The following is a 23,306-nucleotide window of genomic DNA, read 5'->3' as shown; positions in this document are numbered from 1 at the left end:
TGATGAAATACATCATGTACACAGTCATGCCTGATGAAATACACCATGTACACAGTCCTACCAAACATCCATGCCTGATGAAATACACCATGTACACAGTCCTACCAAACATCCATGCCTGATGAAATACATCATGTACAGAATTCTTTAAATTTTCAGCCATGACTAGTATAAAATATCCAAAGCAAAGACACTGTATAACCTGAAGTGGTTACTCTGACATATTTCTGAACTAAGCTGACACAATGTTATTCAAAATGTGACAAGTATTACAACCTGCAAGGATATAAATCACTTACAACATGCCTTGCAAAATAAAAGTAACTTTTTTCTGATATGATTGAATACAACAGTAAAACTGTTCAATGCAACACCAAGCAGAATAAAGGTCAACATCAATAATTTTAGGTTCGTTTATGACCTTGTCACAGATCACCATCACATCGATATCTAACTACAATTTGATATTTAATATTGATGTTATTTTTATCTTCAGCAACATTGTCACAAAAATGTATTATCATCAGCTCCATTATCATCAGTGCCATTAGCTCCTTTTTTATGACTGTCCTTTTTCAATGAATGTTCTTTGTTTTACATACGAAGAGATACAAACTGTCACATGCACGCGCACATGAGTCATCGGTCCAACATGGATAGCATCTCATGTATTTGTCGGGGAATATGAAATCAATAATAAGAGACAGAACGATGTCTAAATATGAATGAATATCTTAATAATAGATACGTTTATTCAATCATTTGCCAAAAAGAACAATTTCAACTCAAAATCGATGCATACAATATAGCGGCATCCTTTTAATCATAATGCACGTGACCCATTACACTGTATTTTTTCCCTGTGGCTATACGCCTTTTTATCAATGAAAGGCATTGCCATCATAAAGCCCGTGCATTCAAGATAATAATTTGATTTTCTCGACGAAATTCTTGCCTCGATGGCCGACGGTCGACACTCGCAGACAGCTACACTATTCCAAAACACAACCATGTGTCCGTTCCACGAGCCAGCGGTGGCGCAGTCCATTATTTCAATAGGTGAAAACAAATAAGAAATTAATAAAATCCCGATGTGCATGCGTTGAATGTTCAAATATTTCTGTAACAAAGAGGTCTGTGAGTACCTTAAACGTAACGTAATTACACACATAATTCACTGTCATGTGGCATGCACTCGATCGATTTTGTAAGTGTTTCACGCGTGTTGAAATAGGTTGGCATGGTCCCAACTCCCCCTGACTCACTATGAACTGTTCCGTGTCAGGAAATGAATGCCCGGATTGTGAATCTGCCTTCGCATGACAGTTAAGCCGAAGTAAGCACCGTTGAACGCAGAAACAGTGCCATGTAAACTTGCGATGGATTGTACACAGTCAAGGATTACGATTTGACGCGATTGTGAATGGAATATATCTCTGAAATGTGTGTTTGTATTCAAGAAAGAGTCGAAAATTTCGACTGAAGAGGATAAATGTAAAACGGTGCCAAGTTTGGCCTGGGATATCATACCGCGATGGGCCGCTTTTCAACTTTACCTAAGGGACTCAGTGCAATATTATTCGTGGGATTTTCAGTTTTCTTCTATGATGTTGCTGCATATGCCCAAGGTGAGATATTTAAATCTGAGTGTTTCTTCCAACTGAATGATTTTCCAATTTTACCTCAAAGCGTCTTAGTTGAAATTTTATACAGCTCCCCAAGTTTATCGGCTAACAGATGGCATACAGGCGAAAGTTGTGTTGTCGATTTCCTGTGAGATATCGTGTGTTTCGGAATGAACTAAAGTCTAATCGAGTTTGGCTTGAAAGGTTTCCATGGCAACAAAGTGATTGATACTGTCTTTGCAGGTTATATGGTCATGTCAGAATCTGTCAGGGTATAATTTTATTCAGTATGAAATATAACTTCTCTAAGTTAACAATAACAAATTCTATTGGTTATGACTGCCGTCAAACCAATTATCTAATTACCACTGATAATTGTAATCAACACCACTCAGTTAATTGGGTACTTTCAATAGCAGTCAGCCCATCAGATTGCAATTACATGTTGTTTTTATTACAGGTAGTGCGTCATGTGCATGGTCCACCACAGTTGCACAAATCCACAAAAAAACATGACTTTTATTTTAATTCTGAAAGAATTAATATTCTTAGTGCAACTCTTTGCAGGTGCAGAAAGTTGTTGTTACATCATGCAAATTGCAAGTCATCCATAATTTATATCAAATTGTATAAACATTTTTTTTACATTTTTTTTATTAAGCCTGTGTAAGAAGTTAACTAAATCACAGATTAATGAAATTTAATGATATGGGATAATACCAACATGGAATAGAGGTTATGCAATGAATGCGGAGGCTGAAAAGACAGAGATATTTTTTTCTGAGGCAAGTAGCAAGTATTTGGTTGAGGTCAGCATTCTTTTCTGCAGCATTAAAACGTATCATGCTACATGCAAGAATATGGAAATTTAGATACTTTGTTTAGGATCATAAATCTGTTATTTCTGAAATGTTTACTGACGGCAGTAGTCAGGAAACAGACCCAGAATTATTATGTTTGGCCTAATAATTTGCTTCATTTTTACATCACTAGTGATTCTTTATCACGTGAAATTGACCATTCTAGTGTGTGTCAGCACTCATCTCTACTATGGCTCAAGGCAGTAAGGAGTGTAATGTATTTCGTAGCATGAGTCATCACGTCTATTTCACCCCAGCTCACTTTTCGAAGGACATTGACGCCTTTTATTGAGAGATGACTACAGGAGCCTTGATGCAACAGGCCGATAGATTTTTCTTCAGAACCCACCATGGGGTTGCTGTCTGAATAATTATCCAGTTACAATCAATCTCTCATGTTGGAATTTCTTCCCGAACAGATAATGTTGAATATTCTGGAGTTTTAATCAAAAGAAATGATTTGCCTTTCAATTAAATCCTGTCCTCATTTACTGTTATCTGGTCATGTCAGAAATGTGAAGCAGAATGTCATTCTTTATGTGTAAAACGTCAAGAATCTGTTAATTTTTGTGAACAATGGATTCAGGGATTAACTCATCCAGCATTATCTCTACAAGGAGTTGACACTGATGATAAGCAACTGCAGGTTTTTTTTTATTAATTTTGAATTTTTAAAGTTATGTAACCAGTTGCTTGACAGGCAAACAAATATTGATCTTTCAAAAATAGTATTGCAGATATTTCAAATACAGTATTTATTGTTTGTCAAATTTTTGATTAATTCTGGATAAATTAACAACATGATCAGGTATTTTTACATGTATTGATTTTATCTGCCTGTTTCTGACTGTCTTGAGAAGATGCTAACCTGTGGGCATCTAGAAACATAATGAAGATTTCACTCCCCAGATATTACTAACAACAGGCTACCTAGGCAGCTAGTGGTAGGCAATAATCCTCTGCAGTAGCTATGGGAGCTATTTTTTCATAAACAAAGTGTACTGTGAAGCCAGAAAAGGTGTACATGAAATCAAACCAAGTCCATTGCAAATGAGAAGAGAAGCAAAAGACATCTTCTTGGAACAGTTTGTCAATCTGCATGCTGGTTTCAAAACGTGATCTTCAGAGGTCTGAAAGCAGGTTTAGGTTGTAAAAAGATATTTACAGACATTAACCCCACAATTTCATGCAGAAGTGGAAATTGAATGAGAAAATATTGTTTTCAGGCACAGTCTTCTGTCTTGCACTAATGTCAAACCTATATATATATAAGTAACTTCATACTTGATACAAAATGTTGCCTCATGTCTTCATAAAAACGGAATAGGTATTTACAAAGCAAGTACAGTGGGATAGAAAGAACGTGTGTTGGGATAATAGACCGTGTTCAGAGTGGTGGGTATTCCTCCTAAATAGAACTCCATCCAGGGTTAAAGTGTGATGGGTTCATTATTATGAATCTGCCATTAAAATCCTTTCACAAAAAAACTAAAGGCTTCTGAGTATGAGCAATAATATGACATTAGGCATACTTATTTCTGCAGCATTGTTGCATAAAGTTAGTTACATTTGGAACAGTAATATTTCAGGTTTTATAATCGTCCATGAAAAGATCAACATTTTTTGTTCTCAGAGATTAAAAAGTTCTAATTTCGCTTCTTTGTGCATGAAAAATAACCATTATACCTTTCATAACATGAAAAAATGTGATCTCTGTGCAAAATGTAAGTGATACATAAACATATTTAAACTGATAGTTTCAAAATTAATTAGATATTTGTATCATTTTAGAAAAAGTGGCATCCTGTTACATAGAATAATCATTGTACCAGCCAATGCCTACTTGCTCAAAACAAGCACAATGTTCATGATGTTAGGCCTTGGCTACAGTCACCATCCACTATTACAAAGTGACTATAGGCCAAGATCATTATAGGCTGGAGTTGAAACTTAAAATTGGAGGCAATCTTTAGTTACAAAGACTGCCATCTGTAAATGAACTAGACAAAATGGTGTCAAGTTTGGGTTTCATACAAACTATATATGTTACATTCAAAGAATGCCACTACAATTCTGTGTATGACCATTCACATAGACACTACCAACAATGCACAGAATGGACCGTTGATTTAAAATCAGAAACACCCTTACTTGCCACAGTGAACCACCAGACTATCAACCACCCTGTTGGAAGATGTGTGAAACAACATAGCTTCTCCATAGTCAAGGCAATCATAATGGCAAAAGGTGTCTGCAAGTGACTGGTAGTAGCCTTGACCTGTATGATAACTCAAGGACAGGTATTCATAGGCTTAACATGAGATAGAAAGGTTTTCACTGCCGACAGTCTGCCTTGCCCTTGTTGTAAGATCACAGGGTACACTCTATGTCATTTTAGCCACATCCATGTCAGTGATTTTGTAATTGTCATGAACGTGTTCTTCAGTTGGGTAACAGTTAACATGTAAAATCATTGACGTTTCTTTCTGATTCTGACATCTATGGAAGAGTCGGTGTGAGACAAGAGGTTTTCATGTATTCATGATAGATACAAGATCCGTGAAGATCCAAGTTAGAATTGGTCTTCAGTAACCCATGCTTGTAGTAAAAGGCAACTAACGTGACTGGGTGGTCAGACTCGCTGGTTTGGTTGACACATATTAATCTATCCCAGTTGAGTAGATTGTTCATGTTTTAGTTCAGTGGATTGTCTGGTCCAGACTCTGTTATTTCCAGACCGCTGCTGCCATATAGCCTGAATATTGCTGAGTGTGGCATTAAACAAAAAATCAAGCAACTGAATAAACAAACTGACTGAATATATGCAAGTGTTCTTCAGACAGTAAATACTCATGATAACACATTTTCAGTTTGTGTAAAATATGTTATGACAAGCGAAAGAATGTTACATCCTGGGAAAAATATGTATCAGCATAGTATAGTTAATGAAACAATGCTCACCCCAAATATTATTTATTGTTCTTATTTCCCTGCCATGTGTATTTCACGACACTCATGATCGTGGCATGTTTTCTTGTAGCAGCCAGACATGTCCTTAAGAAATACATTTGGTATTTCATTAAAAGTAGCCCAAGTACATGCATTACCAATGACCATAGCTCACAAAATTGTCAGATCATACATTTTTGTGCAGTCCAAAATTAACTTTTTCAGCTGGGAGCAAGTACTTGCTACCTGTTTTGAAAATCGAGAGCAAAATCCCTTACCTGGTAGTAGCATTAACATGTCACTGTTAATCCCTCCCTCCCAGTCCCATTACTGTCTTTGCCCATGTGGAACTATATTCGGTCTCCTGACCCCACTCTCCACTCCCTCACCACCTGTTCACTTGTGGTGTCTTGGATCAAATTCTCTAAACGTCTTTGGGTCTGCTAGTTTGATTTTCTTCAAAATCTTCAAGTGTATCTGTCTGCAGTCTACATCTCCAGTCAAGTAGAGATATATCCTTTTAAAATGACAGCTAATTAAGGAATGTAAGTGGTTTAACTAAAAAATACCAGGTAGCAAGTTGTTGCTACTGTGGATTTTAAATAGCGAAGTTGCTACCTCAGTGTTTTAACCTTGAACCGTGATGTGCTGTGCAATAAGGCATTATTATTATTATTGTTATTCAATACTGAGTTGATTATGATGATTCTAACTATTGTGTCACTATATCGTGTAGTCTCTCGTACAGACCCTGAAGCAATATATACAAGAAAGCCAATGCAAGTCTAGAAAATGTGGTAAGTCTAGATTCCCACAGCAAAATGAAGAAAGTCTCAGGGTTCCATTTCATTTAGTTTCTTTCACTTTGAACATTTTTCAGTACAGTTGTTAGTCTGTAAATCTTGAGCCAAACTTAGGAATCGTTGACTGTTTCTTGTGAGTTTCATGAAACATGGACAGATATTTTTCTTGTTGCAGTATGAAACTTAAAGTTCCTAATGTAGAGATAGCAACAGTTTAAATGAAGAGAAAAAAATGAATAAGCAATCATCTCAGTGATTGTTTTCTTCAAATAATTGTGTTGTTTCATGAAAACTGTGCAGGGTGGGACGGAGGGAGGAATATATGTGCCATGAGAGCCTCAACCTTAAATATATGCAACAAGCTCTCCTCAGTGTGCAACTGTAGACAGGGGTTCAAGAAAACCCCGTCTTGGAAAGTTTTAAAATCAAAGTGATCGTACAATTGCATTAAGATTTGTTGGTGCAAGTGGATTGGGACTACTGTATGATGATTGTAAAGACGCTTGTAGAGGCCTAAGATCGATTGTTGGGTTGTATAACTGGGAGGCTGGAATATTGCTGAGTACAGCGTTAAACAGCTAACAAACATTCAGATATAGATCCAGGAAAACCATGGTATACCAGTCTGTGGTTGGTAGCGTGAGACAAAGATACATGCATTAGCTACACCCATGGTGATTAAGGAACAATTCTCCCATGGTCTCCACCTGCAGATAGTGATCAGCGGCAGCTGGCTAGCCAATATCACCAGGAAAGGACACAATGTGTAGTGTAGCCTCCCTGTGCTGTAGCTTTTGGCTTAAACAAATCAAAGCGGTCTATTCCTTCCCCAGCCTATTCCTGGCATGTACATTGGGGTGGTTATGAAAACAGACTTTAAAGTCAGGGTCATCTGAAGGCATATTAATATTTACCAAAGAAGAATCATGAAAAAAAATCTTATTATGGTTGAAATATGTTTGTGAAGAATATGAATGGTATGGGCCAGTGCTTATGAATAAGTTCAGACTCTTTGTTTACTGTGCCACAAGATGATATTAAACACACAATAGTAATTCTTTTGAATACTTGTAGAAAATCATAGTTTTCTACAAAAAGTATAAGAGTGTGCATCACGGTGAATTGGTATAAACTGTGTAGCGAGAGATATAATTAAGGTGAAGGTGTTGAGCAATCACGTGCTGCCCCAGTGAAAGTCTACAGGGGTTGATGGTAGAGATGACTTTCTTCAGTCATTATCTCTGAACAGGTCATAAAGGAGCTTCCCCAAAATCTGCCCAATCACTATCTGATGTCTGTGAGGGGGAGGGTGAATGGGGGGGTGGGGGGGAGTGGTGGGGGGAGACATGGGTCAGGAGGACTACACTTAACTTGATGAACTCTCCTAGGGGTAATGGTATTGGTACCACTTGCCCCATGCAGTTATTTGTTTGTGGTAACTTGGTTCCTTGTGAAGGCGGTACTCACAGATCATCCATGGTTGCTGTTTTTCTGTAATAAGTGGGAGGGACACTTTTGTGTACAATTCTTACCATTGGGATGATCAGAAATTGTTTTAGTGTTCAAACTCAAAGTGGCAGATTCTGTCTAAAATGGAGATGAATACGCATTTTATGGTAATACCTTTCTAATATGAATGCACTGTTCTTTCTCTTGTGAAATGATACATGGACTTGATGGTACATGTGCAGGAGCTAAGGATTAAAAGAGGCTAAGAAACTTGTGACACTGTTATAAAGTCTGTTTCTGTACAGTTATCTTTTGCCTTTTAGCTTAGTTGTTAGTTGTTGGATTAATTACTCAGCTGATGGTTTTATTGTTTAGCTGATGGTTTTATTGTTTAGCTGTTGGTGTTATCATTTGGTGATGGTTTTACCATTTGGTGATGGTTTTATCATTTGGCTGATGATTTTGTATTTCAGCTGTAGTTGCTATCTTTAACTATAGGTTTAGTGATTCACACTTTCAGTGGGTGGCTTTGTCACTGGGTTGTCACTGATAATCAGTTGAAAAAGTTATCTACCACTTGCTGAAGATGTGTTTGATCTTTGGTAGAAATTGTAATTCTAGAAATATGCATAACTGTGTATTTTTATTCCTCCAGCATGTAATGTGGAGGGACATAGTCGATGCCTTGTCTGCCTGTCTGTCCATCTGCCCATCCATCCGTCCATAATCATTTTGTTTCCAAAGCATAACTCAAAAGCTGTTCAATATTTTTCTGCAAAACTTGAAAAATATATCAATCAGAACCTAAAGTGGTGCCTTTTGCTGTTACAGGTTTTTGTGATTTATTACTATTTCAGTTTCCATGGAAATGTTGCGGACTTAGGCTCAAAAGAGAGAGGTGTGTTTCATTTGAAGAGCACAGCTTGAAAACTTCTCAATATCTTTCAGCAAAACTTGGCAGATATGTGTTGGGGATCCAAGAGTGGTGCCTTTTGCTATTTACAGATTTAGGTGATTTATCATTTTCTGGGTTTCCATGGAACAATTCAGACTTAGTCTCAAAAGGGAAGGATGGGCTTTGTTTCTGGAGCACAACTTGAAAACTTCTTAATATATTTTAGCAAACCTTGGCAGATGTATGAGGCAGACCCCAAAGTGGTTGCTTTTGCTATTTTCAGATTGTTGTCATTTTTGTTTTTTCTGGTTTCCTTGGAAACAATTCAGACTTTGTCTCAAAGTGGAAGGATGGGCTCCATTTCCAGAGCACAACTTGAAAACCGTTTGATATCTTTCAACAGATCTTGGCGGATATGTGGGGCAATCCTTAAAGTGTTACCTTTTGCTATTTGCAGATATTTAGCTTTTTCTTTTCTGGGTTTCCATGAAACAATTTGGTCTTAGTCTCTTGGCGGATATGTGGGGCAATCCTTAAAGTGTTACCTTTTGCTATTTGCAGATATTTAGCTTTTTCTTTTCTGGGTTTCCATGAAACAATTTGGTCTTAGTCTCAAAAGGAAGGATGGGCTCCATTTTCTGAGCACAACTTAAAAACCATTTGTTATCTTTCAACATTTGATAATGGAGGTGGGGTGGGAGGGGGGGATACGTCTTCTGATGACTCTTGTTATCAAGAGTGTTTGGTATCACTGACTAAAGCAGTAGGTTATGCTGGCATGTACTCAGAAGCAGATAAGGAAACGACCAACAGGGAAGTTCAGCTCAACATGCATTATTTATTTGTGTTGCATGTGAGTTTGTCTGGAAGCCTTCACCATATGTGATGTAAAAACACAGTAGGAAGCACACAAACAATGGAATGTCAGGTTGATGTCTTCAACTAACTCTCCTCAGGTCCCATGTGGGAAATCAGTCCCAGTCTGTCATGTCAACAGACCATCAGCTTATACTGCTCCAGTCCTCAATCTTGAGGTCAGATTGTCTGTGACTCTCAAACAAAGAAATGCACATATGTATAGAGGAATATACTGAGCCACTTGTAGTAGACGGTGGTGTAGGTTATGGCTGATATTATGATAAGGGTCTCGGGTCTAAATGAGCATACCAGTAAAATCCCTTATCTAACTGGCGTGCTTGTCTGCTTGGGGGAATCAACTAAACAAAGAATCCAAAGTCACAAGAAGCTAATTACAATTTTATTAACAAGAAATAGAATAACAAGGGTGGCCACAGAGAGTCGGTACAACCCTCTGGGCTGAGGGCTAGAGTTGGTCTAAGTTGGAAGTCTAGACCCTTCTGTCCAATACTAGGAATTAGTGACTTATTTATCTTATCTTGAAACAATAAAAGGATTATGGTTCGTTAAAAGATACAAAATGGGTGTGCCCTATAATAGCCAATGAATACTGAATATACAGAGTAGGGTGTGACCTTTTGAAATAACCAGGAAGGTGGGGGGGTGCTCTTAATCCTATTAATCCTATCTTAAGTGACATTAGTCCCGCTGGCACATTTAATATATGCTTGGGCTAGCACATTTAATGTAAGCTTGGGCTAAACAAGCCTATTTTGATGTGTCAATTATCATTGCTTGGATTACAATAGATGCGCTTCACTGGGCCATGGCTATATGACCCTAATTTAAAATGTCTGCACAGTGTTGTACTGATGATATGTTTTCTTCAAAGAAGCTCATTAAACTGGCTAGACTCAGCTTTTGTCTTTATGAATGGTTTGTCTAACAGTGGCATTTTGAATAACTCAGGCTAAGAGTTATGTACACACATCTTTAAACAATGCACATGTAATTTTAAACCCTTGTGGAATTGTAGATCTATGACATTAGTTTTTGCTTTAAGCTGGTGTCTTTCTTTACTACTGACTAACTTATGACTAACATCTAGTAAATGAAATGAACATATTTTACCTAAAAAATAGTTCCTAAATTGTAATCACCAAATAAAATATAGAGGAGCCAAGATATTTTCTTCTTTTTCAACTTTTGAAACCTACACTTGCCATATTAGACTTGCCACCTGATCTAGACTTGCCACCTGATCTAGACTTGCCACCTGATCTAGACTTGCAAGGGCTTTCTTGGATATTTTAGTTTCAGGGTCTGTATGAGACTAAGCAGGCTGCACAGTGCTGTTATAAACACCAGCTCTGTAGGGCACACCTGATTATGTATGTAAACTTGCAGAAAAGTATTGTTCAAAATCCATCATTAATCAAGTTTCTCTGCAAGTGTCAGTGATGAATTTGTCATGTTTCTTCATTGCTGCTTACCACATCATGAAGTCCAATCAGCTTATTTCTGTAAAACTTCCATGGCCATCAGTGAGTTTTTCAGAGCTGTCCTTCACTTCACAATAACATCTAGTCTCTCATGAAGACCCTGGAACAAATATATCCAAGAAAGCCCAATGCAAGTGTAGAATATATCTCAAGTCTAGATGTGAAAATAGGGAAAGTTTCTCAGGTGACGTCATGGATTTGGTGGTCAGACTTGGTGACCAAGTTGATCAGTATTAGTGTGCCATGATGGTGAGGGATGCTGATTGTAAAGTACAGGCTAGCTATTCTCGAAACTTTCTTAGCTCTGCGAACTTCTTAAGCTCAGTCTAAACACAGAGGCTACGATCAAAGTTAAGAATTCTTACGGCTACAACTATTTCAACAATAAGGGCTAGTAACTTCAGCCACTTGGCCAAAGTGAAGTTCTATAGAGTAGTTCAGATGATATGAGTAAGCAGGTTGAGGGAGATACGAAAAGGTACACTCGATGAGGTAGAACCAAAGGGTGGTACAACTGTGAGGTAACTGATATTAGATCCTATTGGTCTGGGAAGGTAATTTTCTGTGGATGTGTGGGTTTTGGTGCCGATTTTATTTCAACTGATCCATTTTGTGAATTGCCCGAACCCCCATTCACTGACTCAGTAGTAAGTTTTTAGCTGAAAACAATTTTCCTTCGGTTGTCCCTGTATTGGAGATATCTTGTAGTCATCAGCAACTGCAGACATGGCTGCTGTTGTCATTATGAACCCTCTGCCAGTGTTTATGTTTTACAGCTAATTCATCTTCTGTTTCAGTATTTCATGAACATTTCCAGTTATAATAGGCAACACAGAACAAAGCTGAGAAACCTGTCTGCATTGTGAAAGTGACAAACTGCCAGAGGCGTTTATGAGTAGTTACAATTTAGACAGTTCAGACTTTCAATGAATTAATTGAAGAAGAATATTGGTTCAAATCACAGCTTGTATGGTGCATAACTGTTACACCTAATACAACTACTATTAAATATTAATAATAATAATCATTTTTGCCATTGTCATCATCTAAATTTAATGGTTTCTGTTATTGAATCTGTTAAGACATACTTTGATAGAAAATAACATGGCTGTCCAGCACTGGTCAGACAACTGATGTAATTTACAGAGAGTTCTCTGAAAGAAGTCAAGGTCTGAGACAGACGAGTTGATGGCCTGTGCTGACCACTATCACCATTAAATGCAGATGTCGGTGTATTTACTGGGTTCTGTATTACTGAACAGATATCCCTTATCTCTATGTGTTCCAGGTCCATTGTATGTAAACTTTTTATATGTTTCCATGGTTATTACATCAGTTCCCCATTGTCTGTATGACCACTACCTATTTTCTATATGACCACACCTCATCTGACATATTTGAAAGTTTGATGCAACAGATTCAATTTTAAAAAAAGCCCCAAAAGCTGGGACAATAAACATTTATGGTTTAATTGTAAAATGTCCTGCGCCTCAAGACAAGACTCTCTGCGGAATTAAACAATGTAGTCTAGAAGTTGGCTGAGTTAATTCTTGTCACGTGCCTCCTCCGCCTAGCTGTACCCCCATACAGTTGACTCCTTCCAGGACTAGCTTGAACCACCTTCGTGAGGGTCTTCACTGTTTCAGCTTGTATTTGTGAACATTTCTGTATCACTTACTTTCAAGCTCATGGTAATGAATCCCATGCTATTCGGCTAATATTTACAGCTCCTAACTCATTAAACCTCTTCCAGATGGTGCAAGAGGGAAATTAACAAGGGGATATTGTTGCTCTAGGTTTCCTAATAGAGTCTGCTGCCAAAGTGGCAGTGTTTTTGAGAGATGTTAATGTTGACTTGGATTCTGATAGTCTTAATACCGTATCATGAACTTTGTTCCTTCTAACTGATGTGTGGAAAAAGAAATTGGAAGCCTGTCATTGTGGGGATGTTGCAAGTGTGTGGAAAGATTGGTTTGTACATCAAGCATATTGCCTCACCAAATCTGAAATGTTGACAGCAAGACTAATCTAAGTAACCTGATGACTGTCTTTTCTGCCTTAGCACTTATCTAAAACAGAATCCCCAATCTCTGTCAATATTTTAATCAATGTCACTGTTTGAAATGCCAGAGGTAGAAAACCTTCATTTGTGAATTACATCCCCAGGTTGATTGACATGGGTTGTTGGCATGCTGGCTTTAGTCTGCCTCCACAGTACCCTGGTGACTCATTGTCAGCTCACCAAGATAATGGTGTAAACTGGCATTACATGTTGTTCATTGTCTTTCCATTTGCCTACTTGTTCACTTCCAAGTTGCCTTTCCTGATACACTAAAGTGATGAGATATGGTATATTTGGTTTACACACTGTAAGATACAACATGGGTTTTGAATGTATTGTAAGACTCATACTTGAGTAGTATGATGTTGTAAATTGACTATTTCATGAGCCATATGATGTTGTGCCGTGGGCATTTCATTAGCCATATGAAGTGAACATTGGCATTGTCATAAGCAGTATTGCCAGGGATGTCTCAAACCCATACCTCCTGAAGTCACCCCTAGATTAACTTCATTGTGGCCTTGAGCCATATTCAAACGGAACCCCCTGACATCCTCCTTCTCCCCCTCCATTCTTCAGTAATTTTCTTGTTACAGCTAGTTGGTGTTTGCTGTTAGCTCACTGTAACATCAATTTTCAGTTTGCAGTGTTGATTGTTTGTGTCTGGCTCATTCTGCTTTGACCACTCTTGATGCAAGTCAGATTGATGATGTCACAGTGCCATGGGTGTCATAGCTGCTACAATGTATACATATTTACTGTGTGGTATCTTCTTATCTATGAGGAGGGACGGGTGGCTGTTCATCAGCAGAACAGGATTATTGGCAATAGATCAGTTTAGTTTGTTAGTACTACTTTTGGTCAGTTTACACAACCAGCTACATGAAGACAATATGGATTTGCAACTTCAGACCAGTCAGTTAAAATGGTCAGTGCGTCTGGTGACTTGTAATGAAATACTTGCTCAGACTTCTAAATAAGTCACAAAGGCATGTGATTGACAAGTGATTGACAGACAATTACGCCAGCATGTTTGCATCATGTTGGGAAACTCCAGTATTCACTGTATCTCTCTCAAAGGATGTTTATTTAATACTTCCAATAAACCCACAGATCTGTAAGTAGAGTCTGAAATTACTGCGTAAACAGCCAATAATTCACTTGGAATGTCAGAGCAGGCTTTCCATCAGCCAGACAGTAGGGAATGATTTGTTGCAGGTACGCAGTGAAATATGTCTGAGAATGTTCGGTTCATGGGGGTTGAGGAGGAGAAATGATAACACTTCCAAACAATCCTGAAACAAGAATCCTGATCCGTGTGAAAGGTTTTCTTTCATATGCTTACTGAAATTGATTGGTTCCGGAACACTTGTCATCAAATGAACAGGCAGTCTTGGATGCCAGTTTCATGTGAAAATTAAGCCCTAATGGTTCCATTGTGCAAACTGATCTTAGTCCTTATCTGTCTAAACTACAGCAGTAGCAGTAAGACTGCTTGGTTGAATGAGTCTTATGCCCCTGCCCTGAACAATTGTCACAGTCATTTTTGTTAAAGTTGGGGATAAATACTAAGACAAATTTTGACTCTTAAAGATTCCTGGCTAAAACCACCTTACCACTAGTATAAATAAAATTCCAGAGTCTGATCTTTCATTCCTGTCACCTGTACTGTCCCGTAAGACAAGAGTCACCATAGATACCAAGACAGTCAGTATTGTCTAATTTACCAAGTCTAGACACCTCTGCAGTTAGATCTGATCTTGCTAGGTGCATGAAGATCAAATTGACTAATGTCAAATGTGATAGATATACTGAGAAGTGACAGTCTGACAGGTTTATTTGTACTCTAGTGAAGTCAATTGGGTTTATGGTGGATCCTGATATAGCTGAGGTGGTCTTCGGCCAGGGACTTGCCCAGCTATTGGTGTAAGTAGTAAATAATGAGGTAATCATACTGGTTACTCCAGTCAGAGCAGCTGACAGTGTTTATTACACATGGTTAGGTTGGAGGAGAAAATCTACATTACACTGCTGTTAACAGCATGTCAAAAGACAGTCTCACAACTTGAGTTAAAGAGCCTTGTTTATCACCTTAAGTGGCTAGGTACATGACATGTATCAACGTAGTAGTGATGTGTAAGATTGGGCTCGCCACAATCTCCTCACACATGGAGACATTTCACACTTTGAAAAAAATGCTTCTTCTCTTTCATAACACCCAGTCTTTTTAGGAAATTAGAAAGGGCAATTAGAACTTTCTTACTTTTTAAAAGTAATGAGTATTTCATTTCCTACTAAACGGGACATATTTGTATTTGAAAAGTTTGAGGGTTTATTTCGTGAAAAACATCTCCATTTCCTTGAGTTATGTGTGATCTTCAGAAAGTGTTCACTATTTATTGAGGGCATTGCATTTCAAACTGAAACATTTTGTCTCATGTTCTAATGATATAGTTACCAAGTCTGTGTGTTCATTTTCCCTTTTTCCAAAATTCTGTTGTATTCATGGAAGTATTGTGAGTTTGGTTTAGCACCACTTTGAACAGTGTTCTAGTTATAACCAAGCAAGTCCCAGACTCTGGTTAACCACAAGAGCTTAAGTTAAACACAGATACAGTGTTTACAAAGGTAGAAACATTGGGATCCAAGCCCACATCCATACACTTCTTGCAACCCTTGTTCCAAGACTGCACTAAAGGCTAAGCCCATGGATGTAGAGATTCCAGAAATTATCATATAAACTATTAATTATTACCTTAGAGACTAGTGCAAGTCTAATTATTTGTGTGCCCAACTCTGCAAGAAATAGCTGCAGCACCACAGATGACGGTGCCATGTGTTCACCCTCAAAGGACATATCATAGAATTCCATGTAAAGTGGCTCTTTTTGTTTCAGGTAATTTCCTCTACGTGAGCAACGGCACCAACATCATCAAAATCAACAGACTCAATGGACACAAGGCATCTGTCTTCTACCAGGTGAGATATCGGTGTAATTCATGATATGTCTGCACATTGTTTTATGTAGGGCTTATCTAATCAACAGACAAGAGGTGCAGTTCCACCCATCCAACATACAGATGATGGTAGACGGCACTAGTACCAGTATTTGAAGTACTCAGTCAGGAGAGAAGAAGTAGTAAACTAGTTAACATGGCCAAGTGTTTCTCATGGAAGTTAGAAAAACTCGCAATTTCTGTACAAGGGGGTATTTTTAGTTTGAGGAAACACCAGTATTTTTCATTTGTTTCTATGAATGTGGAAACATAGAAAGCAGTCTTGTCGACATTAAGTGATGGTGTAACTATCACATCATCGAAATCCTGAGAAGGTCATAATGATGTATGGTTTTAGGGAAGTGTGCTTGGTAATTTACCTGATCATATTTCTAGCAGAACTGTTAATGCCCTCTTCTTATATTCCTGTGCAGTAGTGACTGTTGACAAAAGTAGATCCCAACTGAGACCCTGTGTCTTCACAAGTCATGATCTTTGATCTCAAACTTATGAGATTTCAAATACTTCTTTGACCTCAAGGCAACTTTTAGCTCTAACCAAACTATTTGGATGTTCAAAGGCTCCATGACAAACTTGTTGCAAAAACCCACTCTATTTCTGATGAGGAATCTTCAGGTCATAGGTGAAAAACTCAGAAATACTGTCTTAACAGCAATCTTGGGTGCCATGTTTGAGGTCGGTTGACTGTTAGCATGTGTAATCAGAACAAAGGTAACAAAAACAGGCTATCGTCAGCGTGGACAAATCAGACATGTCCAAAACAGATGAGGCAGGTAATTGTCTCACAAGATTCCTGCCCAACAATGGTTCAAGCAGTCGTTATACTGGATTGAAAAGGTCATGAGGGTGTTCTAATATCTCTGGCAGCAACATGGAGGAAGGAAGTGCTCCATGTTAGGATACAGGGTCCTTTGGGGGTTGCCGGCAATGAAAGTGCAGGCCCATTTCTGACAGGATCTCTGGGGTAAACAGCGGAAAAAGGTTGATAAATGGTGTCGTATTTTCACATGTAACGAGTGTCAAGCTTTGTCGTGCTGGAGCAGAGATTTCTATCACATTGTTACATGTAGCATTTCTCATTTCTTTGTAATGGAGATTACTCACTGAATAACGGCTGCTTGCAAGGTTAACATTGGTTAAAGATGGACATTTCTCACTGTATTTTACTGAACCTGAACTTGTCATTATAGTTTGGTCAGCATTCATAGAAGTATCTTGTCACGTACATTTTTGTTTTTTAAAAATATGTGAATGTTCAATGTACAATTTTGGTCATATTTACAAAGTATTTAAACATTGTAGTGCGTCTCAGAGACTGGTTCTTCACTCTCTTCCATTGAGACTTTATTGCTTCCAAACTGATATACAATATACACTCAGTGAGTGAGTGAGTGTGTTTTTTTTTGTTGTGCAGGTTCCAAGAGGCATCACCTTTACCTGTAGTACCTTTTGATAAGCAAATAAGCAAAAAGCCAAGTAGAGTGATGAAGAGTCTGTGAATGTGACCTTCCAATTCATTAAGGTTACTGGGCATCAGTTCTCTCCTGGAATACAGAAGAGCTCTTAGTTTCCCATGCTTGTTGTGAGTGAGTGAGTTTAGTTTTATACCTCATTCATCAGTATTCCAGCCGTATATCAGCAGTATGTGGATAATTGTGTCTGGACCAAACAGGACACTGATCTACAGCATGAGGACTTATCTACACCATTGGGATACAATGTCATGTGTTGACCATGTCAGCAAGCCTGAGCATCCAATCCCATTAGATGCCTCTTACAATAAGCATGGGTTACTGAAGATCTATTCTAACCCGGATGTTCTCGGGTAACTGGTTGTAAGCCAGCTGGTGAGAAAGGAATGGTTTCAGTGTGTCACCTAGTTGAATCTATGTCATTGTGCCCTGACACCACTGATTGTTGCTTATGCTGCAAGAGACCAATTGATTTGTCTGGCCCAAATACTGACAGGTACTTTCATCTTATAGGTCAAATGCTGATTGGTATGACATGCATATTTACCATCAAATATTATCATGGTTATCTATCATGGTGAAATAGAGTTCAACATTATTCCAGCTATATATGATGGAGGTCTGTAAATACCAAAGTCTGGTCTGGATGGTCCAGTGCTTAACATCATTAGCATCCTTATGGTGTATTTTTAACGGTCACATACAGAGTAAAACACAACTTTGCAAATTCTTATACCTTTCGGTATGCACTTACCGAAAGCAATCATCAAAAATACCAATTCAACCTATAAAGTTGGGAACCGCGATGACGAAAAAAGACAGCAAAAAGTCAAACAGTTCACTAATTTTCCCCCAGTGCTGGGAGGAAAAGTGATTTCAAGAGCTATACTGCACTGCACTCATAACACATGTGCAGTGAATAGGTTCATGGAGCTTGACACAGTAGGCATGCCCGAGATATGAGGTTGTGACAAACAGTCTAATCATGGTCGTGTTCACAAACAAGTAAATAATCTACTAGTCACATAAAAAAAGCCAACATGTTGATTATGATAAGCAGACTCTGTCACAGAGAAAACTCAGTGTCTGGTTTATTGACACCAATATGTCTGCCTGTCTGCTAATGACACTATGCAATGCAGAACTTCAATCACTGACCACATGCAATTTGAAATTAACACCTCTGAGGCTTATATGCCATAAACAAAGAGCCGGCTAAGCGTATTGGTAAATGGACCAGTGGCCAATGAAAAGCCTTTGTTACACTTGAGTGCACACCAACCGGCTCTGACTGGGTTCGGTGTCACAGCTGCTTCATTTCGATGGAGGTAAACTCAAGTACAAAATATTGCACTTTTGATTTGCGATTATATGCTTATAATTCTGATTATTTTTTTTTCCTTAAATGAGCAATGCATTTTATATATCATGAATAAGTGATAACTGTGTTTTAATTAGGTTTGATTTTTTGTTTGCATGTGACCTTTAAGACATGTATGGTTTACTGAAGATGAGTTCTAACCACCTTCATGGGTACCGTCTGCCCTTCATAAGTGATGATGAGAAAAATTCATGAGTTGATATTTACTACTGGTTGTAAGAGTGACTTGAGTTGGTTCTTTCTGACACAAATAGACCAGGTACCACAGACAACCAGTGACCTGAGTGAGTCAACTCCCTTCAAAACATTGAATTGTGTAATTGTTTGTTTCAGCAAATATTTATGTTCAGAAGATACACCATTGCATTAACAGACTCAGTGGAAAGAAATTGTCTGAGTTTGCTGGGCAGGGCTTTTAGACTGATACAATGTTTACAAACATTATATCACCACTAACAAATATATCCTTATTTTAAGTGAATTAAAGTAATCATCAGTGCAATGTAAATATTTATCTGGTTGACGTCTGCTATCCTAAGGGTCATGACTTCTACTTTTTACGAAGTTGTCCTAAAGGAAGTACTTGTAATAGGCAAATCAGTTGTCTGGATGCAGTTTCCTAATTTGAACATGTGTATCTATTTTTGTTGTGGATATCCTGCTAATGAGATGTTTGTTTCCTTCATAAGTTTAAAAAATCAAATCTTTGGCTTGAATCACCATGGCAGTGTTTTAGACTTGCATTGTAAGAAGGAAATGTAATTGAGTGAAAGATTTAGTTTTGCAATAAGATGTTGAAGAAATTAATAGATTTCTAATTAGTCATATATCATGTTTTTGATGTCTAGTTTTCAATGTTATGGTATTAAGCTAATTTCAAACAGGAATTAAAAGTTAACCAGTAAAAGTGTATGTGTATGCATGATTCATGTTGAGAAGGTTGCAGGTGAGTGACAGCTTCAGACACAACCTGTACACAGTGAAAGCAACTGGCAATACTACAGGGAGCATTCAACTCAACTCAGGAGTTGCCCTCAATCCCATCCCTCTCGTCCAGCCACATTACAATAACATTTTTCACACCAAAACACATCTTCCTTTAGAGTTCCCCAGTGTATTCAGCACAGTGAATAAATTTCTTAAAACTATAATCATGTCTGCAAAATCTCCTGAGAGAAATTTCTGAAATAGCCCTGGCTTCTTCTAACGCTGTGCCTTTTTGTCTCTTTCTATGAATCTGTTATCATGCAACTTGCAAGTAGATTCTGCATGCTAATGTGAGCCTTGTTTGGTGTGATAAAAATAATTGTGGTATTGAAGATAATTGCTCTCCTTACAGACTTGTATCAAGCTGTTTTGTAGGTCATTTGATTGTCTAGACTAGTTCTGCCGCTGTAATAGTAGGCTGTAATTGTGGGTCCACACATGCTGCGGTTCTATAACAATGGGCTGTGTTTGTGAGTCTTCACATGCTGCGGTGCTGTAACAATGGGCTGTGTTTGTGAGTCTTCACATGCTGCAGTGCTATAACAATGGGCTGTGTTTGTGAGTCTTCACATGCTGCGGTGCTATAACAATGGGCTGTGTTTGTGAGTCTTCACATGCTGTGGTGCTATAACAATGGCTTGTGTTTGTGAGTCTTCACATGCTGCGGTGCTGTAACAATGGGCTGTCTTTGTGAGTCTTCATATGCTGCAGTGCTGTAACAATGGGCTGTGTTTGGTCTACACATGCTGTGGTGCTATAACAATGGCCTGTGTTTGTGAGTCTTCACATGCTGCGGTGCTGTAACAATGGTTTGTGTTTGGTCTACACATGCTGCGGTGCTATAACAATGAGCTGTGTTTGTGAGTCTTCACATGCTGCGGTGATGTAACAATGGGCTGTGTTTGGTCTACACATGCTGTTGTGCTATAACAATGAGCTGTGTTTGTGAGTCTTCACATGCTGTTGTGCTATAACAATGGCTTGTGTTTGTGAGTCTTCACATGCTGCAGTGCTATAACAATGGGCTGTGTTTGTGAGTCTTCACATGCTGCGGTGCTGTAACAATGGGCTGTGTTTGTGAGTCTTCACATGCTGTGGTGCTGTAACAATGGGCTGTGTTGGGTCTACACATGCTGTGGTGCTATAACAATGGCCTGTGTTTGTGAGTCTTCACATGCTGCGGTGCTGTAACAATGGTTTGTGTTTGGTCTACACATGCTGTGGTGCTATAACAATGAGCTGTGTTTGTGAGTCTTCACATGCTGCGGTGCTGTAACAATGGGCTGTGTTTGGTCTACACATGCTGCGGTGCTATAACAATGAGCTGTGTTTGTGAGTCTACACATGCTGTGGTGCTGTAACAATGGGCTGTGTTGGGTCTACACATGTTGTGGTGCTGTAACAATGGGCTATGTTTGTGAGTCTACACATCCTAAAAACAGTGGACTGTATTTGTGGATCTTACACAGGCTAAGGTGTTGTAACAGTTAGTTGTCTCTCTGGGTCTGCACATCCTGTTATTTGAGCTGAGGTTTTGCATCAGCAGATAAGATGTTATTGCTGCATGTAGATAATGCATGCACTTAAAGGGGCACTGGTGCGGAGCGAATAATGTTTCTCGCCAACGGTCTAATTACGAAACCAAACCGCGAATTGGTCACCGCCCGCTCCTTCGACCGTGACGGACAAAGGAACTGGGCTCCTGTCCATATTAGCAGAATTTCTTCACCTAAACAGTCGGGAGGCCGGATGCCCATCATATGCCATTTGTTTAAAAATATCCATGCTATTCCTTGTCTGATCGTAACCAAATATCCCAGCAGTGTAGTTCTTTTCGGATGCTTGGGTAGTATAGTTACTGATCCAATTTGATCCTATTTCAGTGTTTTAACCTCGATATTTCATCATGTTACATGAAAATATGATGTCTACAGGCACGTAGCCATTTGTTTCAGTACGGAAGATTGCAAAGCTTTATATTTAGGTAGTTTTGTGTGTTGGTTCAGCTGTGATAGCAAATATCATACGTACATTTTGGTAGCTATGGTAGCTACAATGGTTTATTATTTATGTTAATAAAAACACACAGTTGATTTATTTGAATTCGTACACAAAAACCGATGACTTTGCCTTTGGTAGAGAAATCTGAAAATTTTCTTACGTAAAAAACCCTTATTTCACCTATTTACCCAAGTACACAGCAAATGCATGTGTGTATTCCTTATGTAACGAAATTCCCTTGGTATCCTCAAAACAGTTTCGGCTCATAAGTGTTTTCAGGCTGCATGCGACACAGAGATTACATCTTCCTTGCTGTAACTCGCGTTTGATGGTGTAAACCTACACGTGTTATTTGTCATCATTCTCTGGATGGTCAATTAATGAATTTATAACAGGTATAATTAGTAGTAACACCACTTCGGTTACTCAACAAAGGTTCCCATTTGGCATTTCTCCTGTCTGGAGTAAATACTCAACATTATAAATTAAGGTCTGTAATGGCAAATGTATTGTATGTTATGTAATATGTGCATGTAAGTGATGCAAGAGGGTTTATCAGCTGAGTTACAAAAACAAACATCGATCAAAGGATTAACCGATAACTCACTGATTGATTAATTACTTTTATCTTCTAGCGGATTTGTCAAAAGGCAGTGTGTGTAGATGACTACACCCTGTCGTAAAGTGTAAGTGCAAAAACAACATCCTCCCTTCAGAGAATTAACCACCCTTGCGTTGATTGATTGATTGCTCATTATTGGTTAACTAAATTACTTAGAATAGTGGACATCATACAATTAGTTGCCAGGTGTGCTATCTTGGGAGACCAATGAGAGGTTTATCTGGTTTTCACCAACGAAAGACGTGAAACGATGTGTTACTTTTTCGCAAATGAGACAGTTGTAAGACATGCGACACAGAGCAGGATTATTTACCAGCTGCAGATGAATGGAATTTCCTTTACGTGGATATTGATGGATACATTCCTGAACAAGGTAGTAGCCTGACATCGTTGCTAGTCTGTTTTACATTCATTTTTTTGCATTTTGTTTTAATTTATTTGTTGTAGCATTCAGCAGAATCTGCATGACAGAAAAAACACACTAGATCGCGTATGTGTGTCAAATAGGATCCACACTGGCACTCTATACAATGTATAAATGTTGCTGTTATGTTAGAAATTTACTGTGAGTATAAGCAGATCGTGTGTTCTTTTATTAATTTTCAGAATCATACAAGTATGACAATAAACTAACTAGGGTTATGAGACATAATATAGAGACGTACATTGGCTTCGTTATTTTCCCGTCCTAATAGTTTTTTTACCATTTCTGCCACTGGCAGATGATTAACCTTCAAAGTGTTTCATTTGTTTTCATAATACATTTGTAATGAAGTAAAATGACTTCACCTCAGTTGATCTGTCTATAATTAAAATCAATTGC

The 23,306-nt window shown here is 38.3% G+C and overlaps 1 protein-coding gene across 1 annotated transcript in view; it reads left to right on the top strand.

Moving 5' to 3' along the window:
- Window positions 1-1,344: 1,344 nt before the first annotated feature.
- Window positions 1,345-23,306, top strand: part of LOC137257597 (uncharacterized) — a 106,246-nt gene continuing 84,284 nt past the window's right edge. Inside the window, exons 1-2 of the mRNA XM_067794915.1 lie at window positions 1,345-1,628; window positions 15,900-15,982. Coding sequence (XP_067651016.1) covers window positions 1,535-1,628; window positions 15,900-15,982 — 177 coding nt within the window. The 5' untranslated portion in view covers window positions 1,345-1,534. The remainder of the gene's footprint in view (window positions 1,629-15,899; window positions 15,983-23,306) is intronic.

Source organism: Haliotis asinina, chromosome 12, assembly GCF_037392515.1.
Source record: "Haliotis asinina isolate JCU_RB_2024 chromosome 12, JCU_Hal_asi_v2, whole genome shotgun sequence".
Lineage (NCBI taxonomy): Eukaryota > Metazoa > Mollusca > Gastropoda > Lepetellida > Haliotidae > Haliotis > Haliotis asinina.
The sequence above is the reverse complement of the archived record's forward strand: the minus strand, read 5'-3'. Positions and strand labels throughout refer to the sequence as shown.